Raw genomic sequence first — 20637 nt, forward strand, 5'->3', positions numbered from 1 at the left:
GTCCTGCAGAAAACAAGCCCTCATACGGCTGTGTGAACAGACAGATAAAGAGGTTATGGCTCTGGGAAGGCAGGGACTATAACATCTCAAGTTTTCTCTCAGAGGACTGTTTGCCCACATCAAAGATGGCGGCCGAGAGACGCAAAACAAAAAAAAAAAACAGTTGTTGCTGCTGTTGACTGAGTAACCATAACCGCCGTCCTGGCCCCGCCCCTTGGGTTTAACCGCCCTTTTTTCCCCTTTCGGATGACATCAGTGAGTGCGGCTTGTGGCCCCGCCTTCTACAGAGGACGCCGCGAATGGCGATTCTAGCCCCGCCTCCTGACGTCGTCGCCCCGCCCCCGCCTTTCTCCCTCAGTTCATGTCGCGTACAGTCTAGAGACGGCGGCGGCGGCGGAGTACACGAAGCTCGATGGAGACCTAGCTGAGGGGAGTTCGCCCGCCATTACTGCTTCCTCGGGAACTTTCTCTCTTTTATCCGCTCCCTTCTGTGTGACTGACTGGTGGAATCAAGATGTACGCCGGAGCCGGCCCTGGTGAGTCCTGTGTTACGGGGTCTCCGGTGCATACCATAGAGGAGCGGGTGTTGAGCTTCCTCTCGCCCTCCGTTACCGGACGTCCTGGGCGCCATCTTGAAGGGCGACCGGAATAGTTTTATATATATATATATATATATATTGTATTATACCTCTTCAGTAACGGTCGCGGCGCGCGAAGTCCCGCTTGAGGAGCCTTGGTCACGTGCCAGGCGTCCCGGGGCATGCTGGGTAAAACACGTCTTAAAGGGCCAGTCCCGACCGTAAGCCTCCGTATTCTCCTGGGCTTACGTCCACACGGCTGTGTGTATCCGTATGTCCGGGCTGAACGTCCCGTGTCTGGGCTGCAAGTGGTGGACGAATTGAAGACTATTGGTCCGCAGCAGCGAAATGCGATATCCGTATTTTGTGGGTCTGCGGTTTGTTCACCGCAAATAAAAAAGAACTGGCTGTGTGCATGAGGCCTTGGGGCCCGCAAATAATACGGATGATGGCCGTGTGCATTCCATATTTTGCGGAACGGAACAGCCCTATACTTGTCTGTAAGGCGGACAATAATAGGAGCAGGCATACGGAATGCACGCGGGTTACCGTCTGTTTTTTGGGGGACCCATTGAAAGGAATGGTTCTGTTTATGGTCCGCAAGAAGAAGAAAAAACGGAACGGCCGCAGAAAGAAAATGTTAGTTTGCAACCGCCCAAGTGTGTTTTTTTTTTTTAGCCCAGATTTGGGTAAATAAAGAGAATTATTGTGGAATGGAAAATCCTACTCTACAGTATGTTGCGATTGTTCAAGACCTCTGCTTCTTGTCAGTGAAAGAGAGGATGCTATTTTTTTGTTACTGTTGTATCCAGCTCAGACAACGAGAGGTTTGCTACAATGTATCAGTGCAGGTGAAATGCCGTCCGGGCACACCAGACGGCCTCGAAATTCACGGACGTTTAATGCAGAGTTTGCTGTAAATTTACCTCAGAAATTACTGGGTTACAAAAACTCGGCCTAAGGCTACGTGAACACGACCGTATGCGTTTTGAAGACCACACATTGCGGATCTGCAAAAAAAAAAAACGGGTGACATCCGTATCCTATCCATTATCTTTTATTTTTTGCAGATCCATTGTAACAATGACTAAAATGGACAAGAATAGGAAATGTTCTATTTTTTTTCGTGGAACGGAAGTGCGGATCTGCGGATGCGGAAAGCACATTCCGGCCCCACTGAAAATAAATGGGTCTGCACCTGTTCCGCAAAATTGCAGAACGGATGCGGACGTGTGAATGGACCCTAAGCGGAGAACCACTTGCAACTAAACCCGAGTTCGGGAAATGTTTCTTTACAGTAGAGAACAATATCTGAAGTGATTACGTGAAGTAATAACTTCGGCTCATCGGAGCCAATACATTCTAATACTGTACGGAGCTCGCTCTTTCTCCGTACAGTATTGAAAGGAAGTTCTATGCGAGTCGACTTCGGATCTACATGGATCGATCTGCCCCTGAGTACGGGAAGGAGTGATCGCTAGTGCCGACGCTCTTCCCCATACGGTCTCGTTGTTTCCCGGCTGCAGGTCGTGTTTACCCGGCACCATCTGCCACAGGGAAATGATCTTTTGTGCTGCGCAAAAGATAGTTATGCCCGATGAATTAACGTTTTGCTCGTTCAGCAGGTAATTGACGGCGGTGCATTTACACCGCCAGATCATTACTAACGAGCGTTACTAATAGCCCTGGTCAGCAATGATCTGTCCCATTGTCAGCTCAGGATTGCGTGCGGATTTGCATGCAGAAAACCCGCACCGTAGGTCATGTATATTGTATTCTATGAGAATTTGAAATTCTCATGCACACAATGCAGGTTTTTTCCATGCGGATTTTAAAATCCACAGCATGTCAATTTATAAACGTTTTTTTCTCCATTCAGTTCGATGAGGAGAGTAAAATCTGCACCAAATACTCATGTGAATCCGCTCCAATTGATGCAGGTTGACCTCGCACATTTCCCTGTGAACACCTGCGCATTGTCCGCACGTAAATCCTGAACGTGTGCATTTACCCCAACACCTCAGTGGGTTACCGGAGACGTTAATGTGTCACTGAACTTCGGAAAACTTTTGGTATGTCATAGCAACATCTCAGAGGTTTTGATCTTTTAGGGTCCAAGTGCTAAGACCCCCACCGACCGCTCACACAGCGCACTCCCCACTGCAGGAGACAGAATCAAGACCGGCCCATAGACTTTCTATTGAGACAGTTTCCTGCGACAAGAAGAGGGAGCGCGCCTCGCTCTCTGGCGTATCCTGCCTGTGAGCATGCCGCCTTTTTCCCCCTGTCTAGAGAGAGGTCCTATTTTGCAAAATTGACAAGAATTGGACATGTTCTATTTTTATGCAGGACCGCGGAACGGACTTGTGGATGCGGAACTGGAAGCCTTAAAGGGGTCGTCTCACTTCAGCAAGTAGCATTTATCGTGTAGAGAAAGTTAATACACAGCACTTACTAATGTTTTCTGATTGTCCATATTGCCTCCTTCACTGGCGACTATGCACACTCCCGCGGTCCCGGCCACCAGAGAGGCCAGCGCTTTTTCCTAGTGTGCAAACATGTCTACCTCTGCTGGTTCGCAGGGTTCTTGTAACCATGGCAGCGAGCCATGTATAATGTGAAGGAAAAATGAATCCGGACAGCAAAGGAAGCAATATGTACAATCACAATACATTTAGTAAGTGCCTTGTGTCTCTACATGATAAATCCCTATTTGCTGAAGTGACAACCCCTTTAAGCTTGTAAGAGACACCCTGATGCTGCTAGCGATTGTTGGGAGGGAAGCCAGATAGCTGGCGGAGGACATTGCTATTACATGCAACATGGGGAGGAGCGATCACAATGCCATGGCTCGTCCCCATGCAGGACAGCGGCAGGTCGTGATTACATAGCACAATCTGCCTCCGGCATGCTGAATTGCTGATGAATGAGCAATCGGAGGCAGTATTAGATGCCAGATGATCGCCAACGAGAGTTCATAGGAACGCTCACGGCAATTATCGGGCAGACAATCTGCCCATCTGATATGCCCTTTACTCCTCTGATTTTAATGTAAGCCGCACATATTCTTGTGTCGCTTGACCTTTCTGCATCTTGCAGACAGTGAATAGGGTAGTAGTTGCTGCTCAGTCCATACAAGTGATTTAGGGACCACCACTCTCATTATGGGTGATGTCCCAGTGGTCATCCTCTGTAATCCACCCAGTCTGTTGCCCTGAATATCCCAAATAAATTATATCTGGCGAAGGACTCCGCAACACGGCTCCCGGACTTCTGCATGCTGCTATTTTCTTTTTACTTCAATAGAAATGTCCTATCCTTGTCGTCAAAACGGGCAGGAATAAGATTTGTCCTATCTCTTATGCCGGGCCGCGGAACAGGCATGCGGATGTGGACAGCATTAAGTGCGCTGTCAGCGTCTTTTGCTGCCCCATTGAAATGAACGGGCCCGCATCCAACCTGTGTAAAATGTGGAAGTGGAGAGAAAACACGGGCTTGTGTATGAGCCCTAAGGGTCCATTCACACGTCTGCAAAATGGGGCCCGATCCATCCCGAAATGTTGCAGAACGGATCTGGACCGGTCAAATTTCAATGAGGCCGGAAAAGATGTGGATAGCACACAGTGTGCTGTCCGCATCCGAACTTCGGTTCCGCAAAAAAATAGAACATGTCCTATTCTTGTCCGCAGACACAGACAAGAAAAGGCATTTCTATTTAAAGTTCCGGCCATGTGCGGTCCGCAAAATGCGGATCGCACATGGCCGGTGTCCGTGTTCTGCGGATCCGCAATTTGCAGACTGCAAAACACTTGTGGATGTGTGAATGGACCCTAAATGTCCTTTTACAAGGACTAATAATCGGGCCAATTATGGGGGATGAGCGTTTGTATAAATGCTTGTTGCTGTTAATTGACCTGTGTAACAGGTGGTGGCGATCACCCAGCGCTCTCATTGGGTGATCCTATCAATGGCCTGTTAGCATAAACATAAAATCCACACAAAAACTGTGAGAAATAGTGCAGATTTGTGTGTTTATTTTTTATGTGGATTTTCTGCCCTCCTCTGCGCTGTACGCAGGTTCTGTAGCGTTGGTTGATGCTTTTGCGTATTATGTTTGTCTTGTGATGTGCAGGGAAGGCGTCTCATTGCCCAAGTAACCAGCGAAGTGGGGTCAGCAATCTGGCAGCTTGGATTAGTAACGTAGGCAGGAGGCCATTGTTTGGAAGGAGGCTGCAACAGTACAGACTGGGGGGATTTACAAATCTCGTTTATCGGTTTCCCTATTTGATCCCAAAATGGACGTATTGGCGGGCAAAACCATAGAATGTGACATAAGGTTCCCTTCTGGGACTAACATCTCAAACAGGTTTCAGATTCCAAGAGCCCCGTTCTGAAAAGTTTATAAGGGTCATTATACCAGCAGGTCATCGTTCTATAGGAATGTTCCTGCATCTTTATACACTAGTTTGAGAACCCGTGTGACCTCTGATGGATGTTTGATTTCTTGTGGGGAGAATGTTATTTCTAGGTCTTGTTACCAGGCACGAATATATGAAGGGACCCCTATATGAAGCGAGATACTGTGTTTCGGGAAGAGCGAGTTTTTCAAACCAGGTTGGGTTTGTGGTAGTGTTGTATCAGCTCCTGCCTTGCTAAGAAATGTCCATCTCTAATGATCTGGGAGCAGTAAGTAGGTATGTTCTCCACAGACAGTGTCTGCCACGAGTGACGAGAGAGTAGCATCTTTTAGAAGCTCCCAAAATTGTGGTACTTGGGAAGTAGAGGCTGAATCAGATAAGGAATGTTATTTGCTGGTAGGCAACCTGGGGGGACTGAGAATAAAGGAGTATCAATATGGATGGCATGGGTGCCGAAGTATAGACCTTTGGTGAGATCTGTAGGTGCGGAGGAGAGGTCCGAAAGACCTAGGAATGCATATTTGCAGCCACCTGTTCAATTGAGTAGCTCTGTGATAGTACATGCTGTAGGCGATCTTTTATAAGCCTACTATAAGCTATTCTAGGTTTTTTGCCTTTCCAAAGAGAGGATGTAAAGGTCTTCCTAATCGATTTGAAGAATGATCCCGGGAAGTATATAGGGACCATTTGCATTAGTTATAATAACTTGGGGACAATATAAGTTTGGAGTAGGTTTTCGCGGCCTATGCAGGATATCCAAGGTAATGCTAAAGAGTTGAGTTGTCTTTGTATCTTTTGAAGGATTGTGGTATAATTGGATTTATATAACATGTGATTGGTGAGTTATCCCTAAATACGGAAGAGAACTGGTGTTCCACTTTAAAGGATAATATTCCTTCAGGGAGCAGATTGTCCGGGTCGGGAGGTTGGATCCCATAGCCTCCGATTTGGAATAGTTGATCTTAAAATTCGATAGGCTGCCGAATGCGACAGATGTCTAAAATCTGGGGGAAGGCTTGCGTGGGGTTGGTAACCAGCAGCATGAGGTCGTCGTTCAATTTTTTTTTTCCACCTTCAGACCCCTTATGTGCGAATTGTCTCGGAAAGCTTGTAATAAAGTCTCCATCACGAATATAAAAAGGGAGGGGGAGAGGGGGCAACCCTGGCGAGTCCCGTTAGTAATATGGACAGACTTCGGCAAGGTTCTATTAACGCTTACTCTAGCACTTGATTGATATAGAGACATCACTGTGAGGCGTGCGCTGCATGTATAGCCAGTCGGCTCTGTCAAAAGCCTTTTCTACATCCGTGCTTAAAAGTACTACGGGACAGGCTTTACCCATGAGGCTACATTTATTAACCAGCATGACTGGGTGTTTCCTTCCCGGCCCAGAATGAAACCAGCTTCTTCTGCATTTATGAAGACCGGTACGGCGCAGGTGCGAGATTCTGAACGCAGACAGGGCCAGCCAGAAGACTAGAGCGATCGCTGGCCCTGTCAATTAACAGGAGGAGGGGGCGTTTTTTTGAAAGCAGGATGCGGCTGCTACCAGCAAGTAACCGCCCTGTTTTTTAAAGAAACTAGTGAACGAAAAAAGCTAAGAGCGCTATATATTGAAAAATCGCAGTATAAGGATTTTAAGTAGCCAAAAAATTACTTTTGGGGGTGACAGAAGTCCTTTAATATATTGATAAGCTTTAGCGCATTTTATGTTAAAGGGAACCTGTTACCGGGATTTTGTGTATAGAGCTGAGGACATGGGATGCTAGATGGCCACTAGCACATCCGCAGTCCCCAGTCTCCATAGCTCTGTGTGCTTTTATTGTGTAAAAAAAAACGATTTGATACATATGCAAATTAATCTGTGATGAGTCCTGTCCCTGACTCATCTCACGTACAGGACTCATCTCAGGTTAATTTGCATATGTATCAAATCAGGTTTTTTTACACAATAAAAGCACACAGAGCTATGGGGACTGGGGACTGCGGATGTGCTAGCGGCCATCTAGCAACCCATGTCCTCAGCTCTATACACAAAATCCCGGTGACAGGTTCCCTTTAAGAAGTTCTCCTAAGAGGCAAGTTCTTCCTGAGCTGTTTGTGCTTTGGATTGCTTCTGTAGCTCTTTTGTTGATATCTGACCTATCGGTGAGTTTAGCTTTTTCTGTCTTTTTTTTTTTAAGTTGGGAACTTAACGCGATAAGTTCTCCGCGTATGTAGGCCTTGTGTGCTTTCCATACTATCGTCTGGGAAGTGTCTGAGGGTTTATTATCTTGGAAATATTGCATTCTTTTACGTGAGATATCGGATAAGTGAACTTCTGAATCTAGAATTGCTTCGTTTAGGCGCCACATCCACTCTCTTTATGGTCAAGTTGGTAAAGGAGAATGAAGATGTTACTGGGGCTTGGTCGCAAACTGTGACAGGACCTATCTCAGAGCCGCGTATCATGTCTATGTGCGATTTGTGAGATTGGATTATATTTCTATCGTTGATATGAACAATGCACTGCAGAGAAAAATGTATAGTCTCTAGTTGAATTGTTCACTGTTCTCCATGTATCCAGTAGGTGGCTTTCCCTTAATACACTTTGTATTCCCCCTATCGTTTTTTGGGGGATTAGTTGAGCTGCCTATTGAGGTATCTAATATGGGATTCAATTAGACATTTTAGATCTCCCCCCTACTATCTGTATCCCTTCAGCAAAGTCACGGAACTTAGCAAGAGTCGATTTTATCCATCTGTGTTGGAGCGTGTTTGGTGCAAGAGATAGCAGCAGCGGTCCAACGTTGCCTTTGACAAAGAGGAATCTGCCCTCTGGGTCCTGTTGCCACTATGGGGACAAATGGAACGTGCCTACTGATGGCTATACTGACCCCCCCCCCCCCAGCGGCCTTCTGAACCTCAGTGTGGGTCAGTTTAGGGATTTTTTTTTTCCGGATTTTAAATGTGTTGCAAGAAACGTATATCATTTTGCTTTTCTGTAACATTAAGTTATGATCCGAGATCTCTTTTGGGAAGTATTAAGACCTCTCACGTTAAAAGTGGTCACATTGAGCAATGCCATGGGGGGGGGGGGGGGGGGGGGTCAGTTGGGTCCACCAGCTGTAATTCATCCTGGGTAATGTGAACAGAGAAATATGGGGAAAAGTAGAAGTGAAAATAACGAATAATATGCGACTGAGTGGTGAGCAGGCTCCTGGCACCACTTCAGGAATATCTGTGTGGTCTTCACTTTGGACCACTACACAAGGGTATGGGGGGGGGGGGGGGGCGGCGAAGTTGAAGTCATCCCAACCTGGACCCTCACAACCATCATTCCTAAGTCAAATACACCTATAAAACCATCAAATGAGAGAAGTGAAACAACAATTAGGTGTTAATCCTGAAGGAGAGGTGAAAGTATATCACCAGAGTCCCATAAAGGAGTGCTCCTGGCTTGATGTCCCTCTCATGACCAGATTCCCTATGGTGATCAGCGGTCTTGTCTATGCGATGACGATGCAAGTTGGGCCTGGATGCCGATCACATGGAGCAGGGTAATCTGCTTGAGGACGATCTCGAACGTAGCAGAGTTGTTAATAGGATCCAAAATGATCAATGGCACCGGGCAGTTACATAGGGTGGGACACAGATAATGTGCCATGATGTGGCACTCCTAGAAGAACTCATTTGGTCTTGTTGTCTTCAGTTAGTTAGGAATATGGTGACTGGGAGAAATATGGTGACCCTCGCCTCATGTTTCACTTGTTTCTGGTAGTCTTATGTATAGTAACGGTTTCCCAGGTTTCTAGTGTAGGGAGACCTGGTAGTTTGGTCAGGGGAGAGTCTACAGGGAGCCAGGTGTGGGTGAAGTATCGAGAATGCTCCAGGCCGCGGTGTTGTGCATTTTTTTGATATAGAAGATATTAGACAGCGGGTAGGTCTGACGAATCCCCATACCTTATTTCTTTCCTCTCTGGAGGCTTGTGAGATGGTGGCCGTGTCCCTGAAGCTAAATAACCCGCAGACCACGTTGATGGCAGAATCGCCCAGTTTTGGCCTGGGTCGGAGAGAGCAGTGGATTCGTTCTATGAGACGTCTTCTGCTCTCACCTACGATGTCTGTAAATATCTTTCTGGCATGACAGATTCTGAGAGACCTTTTAGTCTTATGTTCTTTCTCAGACTCCTGTTTTCTTGATCTTTGATCATATGCTAAGCGGTGTTCTGCAAGGAGACTTATGAATTTAATGTCTGTCCTAGAGCCTTATTATGTGCCACAATTTGGCCCTGGCAGGACTGTGTCCACACGGTGTCCTATGGCACGCATGTCTTGGCTGAGTTCTCTGAGTTCCCTCATGCTAAAGCCTGAGACAAGGTGGCTCTGAAGAAAGCTTTACTAAGTGCAGTATTGTCTGTCTGCTCTGGTGCGCTCTAATCCTGCAGGCAATGTCCCTCAGCTTCTTCTCCTGAGGAGTTCTGCATTCTTGGTGCGCTGTCTTGCCAGAGCGGCCTGCGGTTGCCACTGGTCTCCTATGGAGAAACTTGGCCATTTCCGCTTGGGTTTTGGGGTGCTAGGAGCGTCTCTGGGTCTTTCTCTCCCGATGTTAACCATATTTTTGCAATCTCCTGTGTGCAGAAGCTATGAAGCATGGGTTAGTGAGGAAGGAGATGTCACTCACACCAGCGCTGCCCCTTTTCACAGTATTTCAGATTCTGCCCCTTTTATTCAAAAAATGTGTTGAGGCTTGATCAGTATGGTCCTCAGAGTGCGCACAACGGTGCCTTGATGATAATGCCTTTGGTTTCAGTGACTTGACTAGTCTGGAGCTCTGTACGTGATTTGCGTTGCCTACATCTTTTTTACGTAGCCCTGGTCCCATAGAAATCATTAGGCCTTGATATAATAGTTTTTCTTCACGCGTGTGAAAAATGCATCAAAAAAAACTATCAAATTGCTTGCCAAACCATCAATTTTTCCCTGAACAGACCCAGACTCATTCTGAATCACTTGTGTGATATAAGCCTTAGGGCTCATTCACACAACCGTATGAATGGGTCCGCATACGTTTCCGCAATTTTGCAAAACACATTCATTTCAATGGGGCCGCAAAAAATGCAGACAGCACACAGTGTACTGTCCGCATCCATGCTTCCGTTCCGCCGCCCCGCAAAAAAGGATAGAACATTTCCTATTCTTGTCCGCAGCTGCAGACAAGAGTAGGCATTTTCTATAATGGTGGCGGCCATGTGCGGTCTGCAAAGCACCGAATGCACAAGTCCAGTATCTGTGTTTTGTGGTCCGCAAAACACTGCGGTTGTGTGAATGTAGCCTTACACAAGGTCAGGCCTCATTCACATCTCTGTTCTGAGATCCGACGGGATGTTCCGGCACAGAACAGCCTTGCCGGATCCCCTCCTTCACCACCGGATTCCCATGAACTGCAGTGGGGCCCGGCGGTGATCCGGTTGATTTCCTGACAGACAAAAAACATTTTGTGCAGCAGTTGTAGTCCGACCAAATCCTGGTATTTATGCCAGGGAGCTGCCGCATCCCATTATAATCAATAGTGGCGGGCACAAGGCTATGCTGGATCTAGAGAACTCTGGTCATCTGTTCCAGATAGCTTTGCCGCAAGTATGAAGTTGGCGTTTCCTACGTTTTTTCATTTTGAATGTATGATCCATGCAGTAACCACCTTTTCCATGCAGACAGGGTATTCCCAGACACGGGGAACTGTCCCGAGTATTTTTTGGAAGAAGTTCACTGTTGCAGTTCTTCTAAATGGTTAGGTCATATATCTTTGGTTGGTGCAGTGCTCCCATTAGGACCTGAGAGGGGACAGACTGGTTTTCTCCCCATTTCCCTATACACGATGACAACGCATTAGAAACGCCAAAAATATGCAGTTTCTGGACAAGTCATGCAGTAGTCACACTGTGAGGGTTTTGCTGGAGGCAACGAGTTTGTGTTGTCTGATATCTTGCCCAGACCGTCTTCAGCATTAGGATTACATGGCTCCATGGTCAAAGTATGTTCACATCTGAGCGCCAGGTTACAAAGAGATGTGCCATTGATTGACAGCCTGTAGTTCAGTCAGTGCCGTATTTTTTTAGGGCATCTCGACTGAAAGCTCCTATTGTTCTCTGCTTGTTCAGTGTCTCTACAGGAGCTCCCTCTTGTTTTACATCATGTTTGTGTCGCCTTTATGCCAGGCACTTGATGATAACCTGATCTAGGGGAACTCTTCTTAATAGGAGATCCTAAAAGTTTTTGGCTACAGGCCTGCTGATTCTTTCCAGACTGCTTCCAGTTACATCCCATACAGGAAATAACTCAGGCTAGTTTCACAACTGCGGTGTGAATTCCGGCAGGCTGTTCTGGCAGACAATGCCGGGACTCAGCCGGAGACGCAGTTCGGCCCTCCGTTCTCTTCTGGTTCCGCAGTTCGGCCCTCCGTTCTCTTCTGGTTCCGCAGTTCGGCCCTCCGTTCTCTTCTGGTTCCGCAGTTCGGCCCTCCGTTCTCTTCTGGTTCCGCAGTTCGGCCCTCCGTTCTCTTCTGGTTCCGCAGTTCGGCCCTCCGTTCTCTTCTGGTTCCGCAGTTCGGCCCTCCGTTCTCTTCTGGTTCCGCAGTTCGGCCCTCCGTTCTCTTCTGGTTCCGCAGTTCGGCCCTCCGTTCTCTTCTGGTTCCGCAGTTCGGCCCTCCGTTCTCTTCTGGTTCCGCAGTTCGGCCCTCCGTTCTCTTCTGGTTCCGCAGTTCGGCCCTCCGTTCTCTTCTGGTTCCGCAGTTCGGCCCTCCGTTCTCTTCTGGTTCCGCAGTTCGGCCCTCCGTTCTCTTCTGGTTCCGCAGTTCGGCCCTCCGTTCTCTTCTGGTTCCGCAGTTCGGCCCTCCGTTCTCTTCTGGTTCCGCAGTTCGGCCCTCCGTTCTCTTCTGGTTCCGCAGTTCGGCCCTCCGTTCTCTTCTGGTTCCGCAGTTCGGCCCTCCGTTCTCTTCTGGTTCCGCAGTTCGGCCCTCCGTTCTCTTCTGGTTCCGCAGTTCGGCCCTCCGTTCTCTTCTGGTTCCGCAGTTCGGCCCTCCGTTCTCTTCTCTTCTGGTTCCGCAGTTCGGCCCTCCGTTCTCTTCTCTTCTGGTTCCGCAGTTCGGCCCTCCGTTCTCTTCTCTTCTGGTTCCGCAGTTCGGCCCTCCGTTCTCTTCTCTTCTGGTTCCGCAGTTTGGCCCTCCGTTCTCTTCTCTTCTGGTTCCGCAGTTCTTCCACAACCTCCCCGTTCTCTTCTCTTCTGGTTCCGCAGTTCTTCCCCAACCTCCCCGTTCTCTTCTCTTCTGGTTCCGCAGTTCTTCCCTCTGATGCCGTCCAGTCACTGCGGACTCCTGATGGCTGAGCTCTTGTACTGCTCCAAGTTTCCTAATGTAGATAGGACTGAAATGGGCTGATAAGAAACAATGGGCTCCATTCAACTGCACATCAATGTGAAGATAATGCACAGCGTATTATACCTTTTATCACTAGATAAATTACTAAATCAGATTATGGTATTTGGATTCTGGCTGCATTGTGGTGATCACCATCTGTGGGATTGTTCGTATGAACCTGCCACATCGCCAGACTGACCCGGCCAGTCCTAAAAGATAGACAGCAGGTCTCTTGATTGTGTACATACAGTTTCTGCTGAAATTCTCCATCCTGGACGATCGTTCTTGGCAGACGGACGTCTAGTGGTCATCACAAACTATTGTTCAGGCTACTTTGTCAAACAAATTGCTGGATCCTGGGCTGTGGGAATAGGGAGAGCTGATAAACCAGTTTGATGGAGTAATCCAGATGGCAAAGAGACCCTTTTCTGCATGGCCAGACCCATGATGCTGGACTCTGGCTCCATGGCTCTTCCTCTGGTGGTGCAGCTCCCGCCCCGGTTTGATGCAAGTCATGTGGCCACTGCAGCCTATGACTGGCTGCAGCAGTGATGTCAGCCATGTGTCACGTGACCCAGTGACATGTCGCAAGGTTGACATTTCACTGCTGGAGCCAGCTATTTGTTGCAGCAGCCATGTGACTCGCATTAAACTGATTGATGCAGGAAGATCCGACAACTGCAGCATCCAAGGAGCCAGAATACAGTAGCAGGGATCGGCTAAATGTGAATCCTCACTAGGGGGTCTGCAGAAAAGGCCCCCAAGGGTTAACGCCCATTTTAGATGGTGTGTAGTTTAAAAATTTGAGGGATAAATAGATAATGGTCTTTGACTGGGGAAGCTGGGGTGCCCTCATTGCATTTGCTAAGGATTAAAGGCACCTTGACACAGGGGGTGGGGGCGGGCACAACAAACGTTCATACGAATGCTAAATTCTGATTGGCCCATGTAAAGATGTCACTGATCACCTGATTGTTGGGGTATGATCACACGCTGTTTAGTCAGTCTGCATTGTTAATGGGTGCTCAGTGCTGCAGTCACTAACAATGCAGTGCTGTCCTTATTAATTTAATTGGTGCCTACTGCCACGTCACAACCGCATCACGACTGCTCCATGTGCTCGTACCTTGGGGCAGAAAAATTGCCCTTAACGAGTGATGATATTGCAAGTGATATGTGACGTTAATAGTGTTTTCAGCAATACTAATGTTTATATGATCTTTTACCCCGCTCTTATGCTTATTGCAGACGGATGCCTCTTTATACACACTTTGCGGGAGATTTATCATCTTTTTTTGCGCCTTAAGTCACAAACTGTTGCATTTCTAGGTTTCTATGCCGCCTTCTGCGCTCTCTAGAGGGGGCATGATCTGCAGTCTGATAAATTTATCTTTATTTACATTACTTTTTAATATGGGGGGGGGGGGGAAGTTCCAAAACTGAGAAATTTGCTGATTATCATAAGTGTACATTCGCAGCCCAACTGTCTTCCATCAGGCGGACGGTAAGACTGGGTTTACATGTAGCAGTATTGTGCCGGATGGCAAAATTGATTGCATTTGCTGCTTGTTTAATGCACATTTTTCCCTTTCATCCTCCATGATGGCATTACCATGTGAGATGACCCTCCTCCAACCAGGCAGGGACAGGAAGATGCTAAGGAATGAAATGAAAGAGGACGTTTCATGGGTCCAGACATTATAAACCAAGTATCAGGATATGTAGGGCACAGTGCAGGGATCTAACTGCACTTGCTATTTTTTCTGGGCGCCGTTCTGTTCACCCGCTGTGGCCCCCATTAAATTCTCCCGCCTGGTATGCTAATTTTAGTATCGGTACAGGGAGGAGGAGACCGAGTCTTTCTCCCTGGGCGTCTCCTTCTCCCTGGCTGTAGCGCTGTCCAATCGCAGCGCAGAGCGTCGCAGCCATGGAGGAAAAAACACAACAAAACTCACCTTCTCCCTGGCTGTGATTGGACAGCTCTACAGCCGTGGAGAAGGAGACGCCCAGGGAGAAAGACTCGGTCTCCTCCTCCCTGTACTGATACTAAAATTGGCATACCAGGTGGGAGAATTTAAAGGGGGCCACAGCGGGTGAACAGAACGGCGCCCAGAAAAATGGCAAGTGCAGTTAGATCCCTGCACTGTGCTCTACATATCCTGATACTTGGTTTATAATGTCTGGACCCATGAAAGGTCCTCTTTAAAGCAGTTACAGCGACTATGAGAAGATACTAAGGTCAGTACAGGACAAAATGTTTAGTGGTCTTGAGCAATGGAAATTTTTTTTTTCCAGTTCATAAGAACATCACTTGCTTAAATGGGAATGGAAGGCTCCAGATAGAAAGTTATTCATTCCCAGGACAATTGGGGTCCATTCACACGTCCGTAGAATGTGTCTGCACCCGTTCTGCAATTATCAGGAACGGGTGCGGACCCATTCATTCTCTATGGGGCAGGAGTGGATGCGGACAGCACACAGTGTGCTGTCCGCATCCATAATTCTGGAGCACGGCCCCGAACTTCCGGTCCGCGGCTCCAGGAAAAAAAATAGAACATGTCCTATTCTTGTCAATTGCGGACAAGAATAGGCAGTTCTATGGGGGTGCCAGCCGGGTGTATTGCGGATCCGCAATACTCTACGGACTTGTGGATGGACCCTTAAGCGTAGACTCTCTTTAAATGAGGAAGACAAAACACTTACCGTAACATCCTGTCATAAGGTAGATGTCTCCCTTTTCTAAATTAAAGGAGCTACTGTCCTTCCTTTTGTAGATTCAAGTCTGAACAAATCCTGGCAATCAGCTGCAGCTCTTTTTAAGCCTAATTTGGCTGCCACATCGGTCGCCAGACCTCTTTAAAAGGTGGTTGCAGACGAGCGTGTCCGGATTAGGGTTGTTTCGGGTATCAAACTTTCGATACCCAATCGATACTTTTAGCCCGGTATCGATACGATACCGGGATTTGTCTTTTATCGATACTAAGCTGTGCCGCTGCACAGCCTAGTATCAGAGAACATGGATTGTGCTGCTGCCTCCAATGAGGGGCGGAGGAGGGGAGGGGCTGTGGCCACTGCGTCACTAATGTTCTTAATACTGGGCGGGGGGCGCACTGTGCCACCAATTATAACTAACGTTTAATACAATACAAATGCAGGCGGTGGCAGAAACACATTGCCGGCATCTGACAGGGCACATCAATCCGCGGCAGTTTACCGCAGGGGTTAATTGCAGCTGATCGCAGCGCCCTGTCAGAGGTCGGGTGCCGGCAATGTGTTTCTGCCGCTGCCTGCATTTGTAATGTATTAAACGTTAGTTATCATTGGTGGTGCAGTGTGGGCCCCCCACAGTATTAAAATCATTGGTGGCAGTGGCCAGAGTCCCCTCACCTCCTTTAATTGGTGGCAGTGGCAGCCTCTGATCGGAGCCTCAGCAGTGTAATCGTGGGCCTCCGATCGGATGCTACTGAAGCACTGGCTGCCATAGTCGGCTCCATGCTGTGTGTACTATGCACAGGGCAGCAGGGAGAGTGTGAGGTCCTATTCACCCTGATAGAGCTCTATCCGGGTGAATAGACAAGGGATGAAAAGATCCCAGGTTCTGGCCCCTAAGGGGGGGAAAAATTTAAGAACTAAACAAAATATTAAGTATAAATCACCCCCTTTCCTAATTTTACATATAAAATATATAAACAATAAATAAAATATTACATATCGCTATGTCCGAAAAGTCCAAACTATTAAAAAAATAAAAAAAATTGCTATGCGGTGAACGCCGTAAAAGATTTTAAAATAACTGCACAAGTTTTTTTTTTTGTTCCGCCAAAAAATAGGATAGGACTGTTTGATTATGGGCCGGACATTTCATAAAATGCGGAATGCACGCGGCTTTTCTGGCACTTATTTCTCTATTCTTCTGTCCCTACCTGGTTGGAGGTGGATCATCTCTCATGGTAATGCCGTCATGGAGGATTCATGAAAAGGCAATTACCGGTAAGTAAGGCCTCTTTCACACTTGCGTTGTTAGGATCCGGCGTGCACTTCCATTGCCGGAATTACACGCCGGATCCTTAACACCGCAAGTGAACTGAAAGCTTTTGAAGACTGATAAGTCTTCAAAATGCGTTCAGTGTTACTATGCTCAGGATGCTATTAAAGTCCTGGTTGCCATAGTAGTAGTGGGGAGCAGTATACTTACCGCCCGTGCGGCTCCCGGGGCGCTCCAGAATGACGTCAGAGCGCCCCATGCGCATGGATGACGTGTCCATGCGATCACGTGATCCATGCGCGTGGGGCGCCCTGACGTCACTCTGAAGCGCCCCGGGAGCCACACGGACGGTAAGTATACTGCTCCCCCGCTCCCCGCTACACTTTACCATGGCTGCCAGGACTTTAGCTTTTTCTGAATAGTTACCATGGCTGCCAGGACGCTAAACATCTGATCCGGTAATGCGCCGAAACGACGTTTAGCTTAAGGCCGGATCCGGCCTTTCAATGGGCATTAATTCCGGATCCGGCCTTGCGGCAAGTGTTCAGGATTTTTGGCCGGAGCAAAAAGCGCAGCATGCTGCGGTATTTTCTCCGGCCAAAAAACGTTCCGGTCCTGAACTGAAGACATCCTGATGCATCCTGAACGGATTTCACTCCATTCAGAATGCATTAGGATAATCCTGATCAGGATTTTTCCGGCATAGAGCCCCGACGACGGAACTCTATGCCGGAAGAAAAGAACGCAAGTGTGAAAGAGCCCTAATATGGTTTTATTTTGCTGAGCGTTTTTTTTTTTTTTCCCTTTTCTTTTCTTTTTTTCCCCACAACATTTTCTGTGGTTAAAATCACAGCAAATGCCCCCTGCATTAATTGGCCGCATGGCACAATACTGCTGTGGCTAAACCCAGCCCTGACACGCCGGATCTGATCTCCCCCGTTAGGTAAGTGGGGAATAGATGTTCTGTTGGCGGCTTATCTGAGCATACAGACTTGCTTCTATGTTGATGGACGAGTCGTGTGTGCCTCATTATTTTTTGTTGAAAATTGACCTGTAGTGAGGCGGTTGTTGCTGGTGTTTTTATGACTTGTGTGTTTCTTTTGGGCTGTCGGCCTTCACGTTGCTGGCGAGTGCTCAGTGCTCGGCTGGACGGAGGCCGCGCTGTTTGTTGTGCTTTGTATTGAGAGTGACACTGCAGCTCCCGGAGTCATCTGAGGACACGCGCCTTATATGGCGGTAGATTTTCATTCACAGACTCTCCACCTTGTACAGAGTGCTTTACATAACAATGCCAGCTGCTGTGGAGATACTGCCGAGCCGCAGCTCCCACCTCGTGTTTTCTGCCGCTCTCCCCAGCTTCCTGGCTTTGTGTATTGTGCATGGGACCCCCTTCTGCCCAGTGTATTCAGTCGACATCTACATATAATGCTCTATCTTTTTATTCACATGTTGGTGGTTTCCTGTTAGCAGAATTGTGGGAACTGGGATGACAGTAAGAGCTCACACGTGCCAAACCCAACGGTGTCCTATATTCCACTGGATTTACCCTAAGCTGGCTGTGAGGGCGGCTGCATACGGTGCAGGTTCCGCACCAAAACCACCATCATGTGGTTGATATTATTTTTTTTGTGTGTGTGTGGTTTTTGTTGAGGATTTTCTTTTTAACACCATTGGAATCAATGGGGAAAACCGCTCTACAGAAGGTGCGCAATCGCTAAAACAGTTCGTAGGCTGCAGATTTTAAAATCCGCCCAACAGGTCAGTTTCCGAACGGAAGGAAAAAGCAACATGTAGGTTAGATTTGTCAGATCTCATTCACTTTGCTGGTGCTGTATTATAATACTGCGGGTTTTCACCACCAGATCTGCACCAATAACCTCGTGTTACTTGACGTTTTCCTTTCCATTGGAAAGGGTGAAATCCAAGCACAAAATCACATGCGGTGGATTTAAAAATCAGCCCCAGCAGATCAATATCCTCACGGAAAAAAAAACAGTGTACAAGAGATTTGTCTAATCCCATACCTTTTGCTGGGACTGTATTATGCAGGAAAAAACGCAGGCAATCCGTATTGTGTGGCGGTACCTTAAAGGGGTTATCCAAGACCTATAATGCCCGGGACCCTCACACAAGTGGCTCGCTCACCGCCACCTGCTTTGGGGGGGGTTTGGGTTGGGGTTCAGGCTGCTGCAGGAATGAGCCTCCCTAGCAGTTTTCATCTGCACGACGGGGAGATGCAGTAGCCACCGTGCCGGCATCAGAAGCGACGTGGGTGTCGGGAGCGAGGCAAGTACAGTCTGTGTAAGGGGCCTGGACATATAGGGGGGGGGCATTATAGGTCTTGGATAACCCCTTTAATACTACTTTTCTGACTGATCTCCACTCTACAATTCTATTAAAGTGGTTGTCTAGAGTTGGAAAACCGGGGCTGCTCTTCCTTAAAGGGGTCAACCGGGAAATAATATTGATGACCTATCCACAGGGTGGTCATAACCATGGAAATGAAAGGGGGGTTTGAGGCTGGAATTGAGGACAGAAGGTTGTAGTTTTCTGGTTGCTATAGGTGTGTCCACAGATATGTGCAGTAATCCCTCACTTACTTTATAAAGGTGCCTTTATTCGGAGTAGATTAGCGGTCAGACATTTCCTGCCATTAGCCGTCATCACCTGGCTGATCAGAGCGCTCCCAATGCCAGACTGGAAATGGTCGGCTCCTTCACCTCCAAACGTTGGCACTGTGCTTTTTCTAATTTTTAGGTATGTATTATTTTGTTATATTTTGGGGCACTGAGGCAGTTTTGTTATAACCTGGACAACTACTTTAATTTTATTAACCCCTCAGCGCTTTCTGCCATAATAGTATGTCTCTGCAAGTAGGTAGCGCTCGGCGACAGACTGTTCCAGCACTGTGGTAGCTTGCTTTCAGGGGCTGGGCCCACACCATGACTTCTGGGGGCCAGCAGTATTATACAGTGGGCCCCCTGCTCTGACTGCAGGATCAGAGAAAACTCCGATCCCAGCAGTTTGGCCTCAGATGCTGCGGTCAGTTGCGACTAGGGCTGCAGTTATGGGGGGATCTGTGGATGACAACAAATCCCATTATTGAATATTATCGATAATGTCAATTAATCGTTGCAGCCCTAGTTGCGACCGCGGCGTCTGAACTGTTAGACAGAAGGAGTCCCCTGATTTTTAATGATGATCAGATGTATATCCCAAGTGACTGAGAGCTGAGCTGCACCCTGGCATGGCCGCTAACAATGGATGAGGCCATTTTGCTTCCGGTTCCGTCCACTGGCGGCTGCCATAAACGAGTGATTGGTGGGTTTGCTGCGTGTCGCACTCCCACTGTTCTGGTATTGATGACCTGTCCTCACTATCAAAAAGCTGGAATACCCCTTTAAGGGTTCCTGCACACATTGCATATTACGTGTTCATTTTTGTGTGGCAAGTCCTCGGTGCAACACCGTACCTGATCTCAGCTACACATAGCAGGGACAGTTATTTTATTTTTTTTTTTTTTTTTTTTGCATGTAAATTGACCTGTGGTGCATATTTTTTAAATTTTCAGCATGTGATTTAAAAAAAAATATTTTTTTTTGTCTGGACTTTCAGTGCACATTTCATCCTTTGTAATCCCAAGGGAGAAATCGTGGACATGTGGGTGATGAAATCTGCAGGTAGCTAATGCAGGAAATCCCATTGTGGAAACTTGGAAGATCACGTAAAATAGTCTGGACACCCTTTATACACATTAGATGATCTGTCAGAGAAGCCAGTGTCCTCTCATGTGGTTTGTCACCTTAGATAGCCGTGTGTGAACAGGAGCCGGGAGAAGAGTTGATCTCTTTATATATTTCTCACAGTGTTAATTCTAATATGAGATCAGAGAAGAGAATGACATCAGTGGGGTCCCCAGTCTCTAACATATGACACATCCACATGACGTAGGTGTCTGGGGGAGTCCTCCGACCCATGGAGAATAAATACAGGTATCTGCATGTTGTGGCTCTCCCCCCCCCCCCCACCCCCCCACCCCTCGTCGCGGCTCTGTGTGGTGACTACAGTTTTACTGATGTCCGGTGTAGCAGGTGCTTGGTCCTGCCAGGGTTATGTGACACATGGAGGCGCCGCCATCTTACAGGGATGAGCTGTGGATGTATTACAGCCTGCAGAATCCGTATCAGCCGCGACTGGAGTAGTTCTGGCACATTCTGCCATCGGTGCGGGGTCCAACCTAAGGTTGGCCATAGATATGAGGA

General features: G+C 47.7%; 1 protein-coding gene across 2 annotated transcripts in view; it reads left to right on the forward strand.

Moving 5' to 3' along the window:
- Positions 1-280: 280 nt before the first annotated feature.
- The window catches only part of AGO2 (argonaute RISC catalytic component 2), a 91441-nt gene continuing 71084 nt past the window's right edge, over positions 281-20637 (forward strand). The window contains exon 1 of one of the 2 annotated variants that reach the window (XM_044292805.1): positions 281-536. In XM_044292805.1, the coding sequence (XP_044148740.1) occupies positions 515-536 (22 nt within the window). In that variant the 5' untranslated portion in view covers positions 281-514. The remainder of the gene's footprint in view (positions 537-20637) is intronic. The other variant, XM_044292806.1, reaches the window with a different exon arrangement.

The sequence above is a fragment of the Bufo gargarizans genome, chromosome 5, assembly GCF_014858855.1.
Source record: "Bufo gargarizans isolate SCDJY-AF-19 chromosome 5, ASM1485885v1, whole genome shotgun sequence".
In the NCBI taxonomy this organism is placed as follows: Eukaryota; Metazoa; Chordata; class Amphibia; order Anura; family Bufonidae; genus Bufo; species Bufo gargarizans.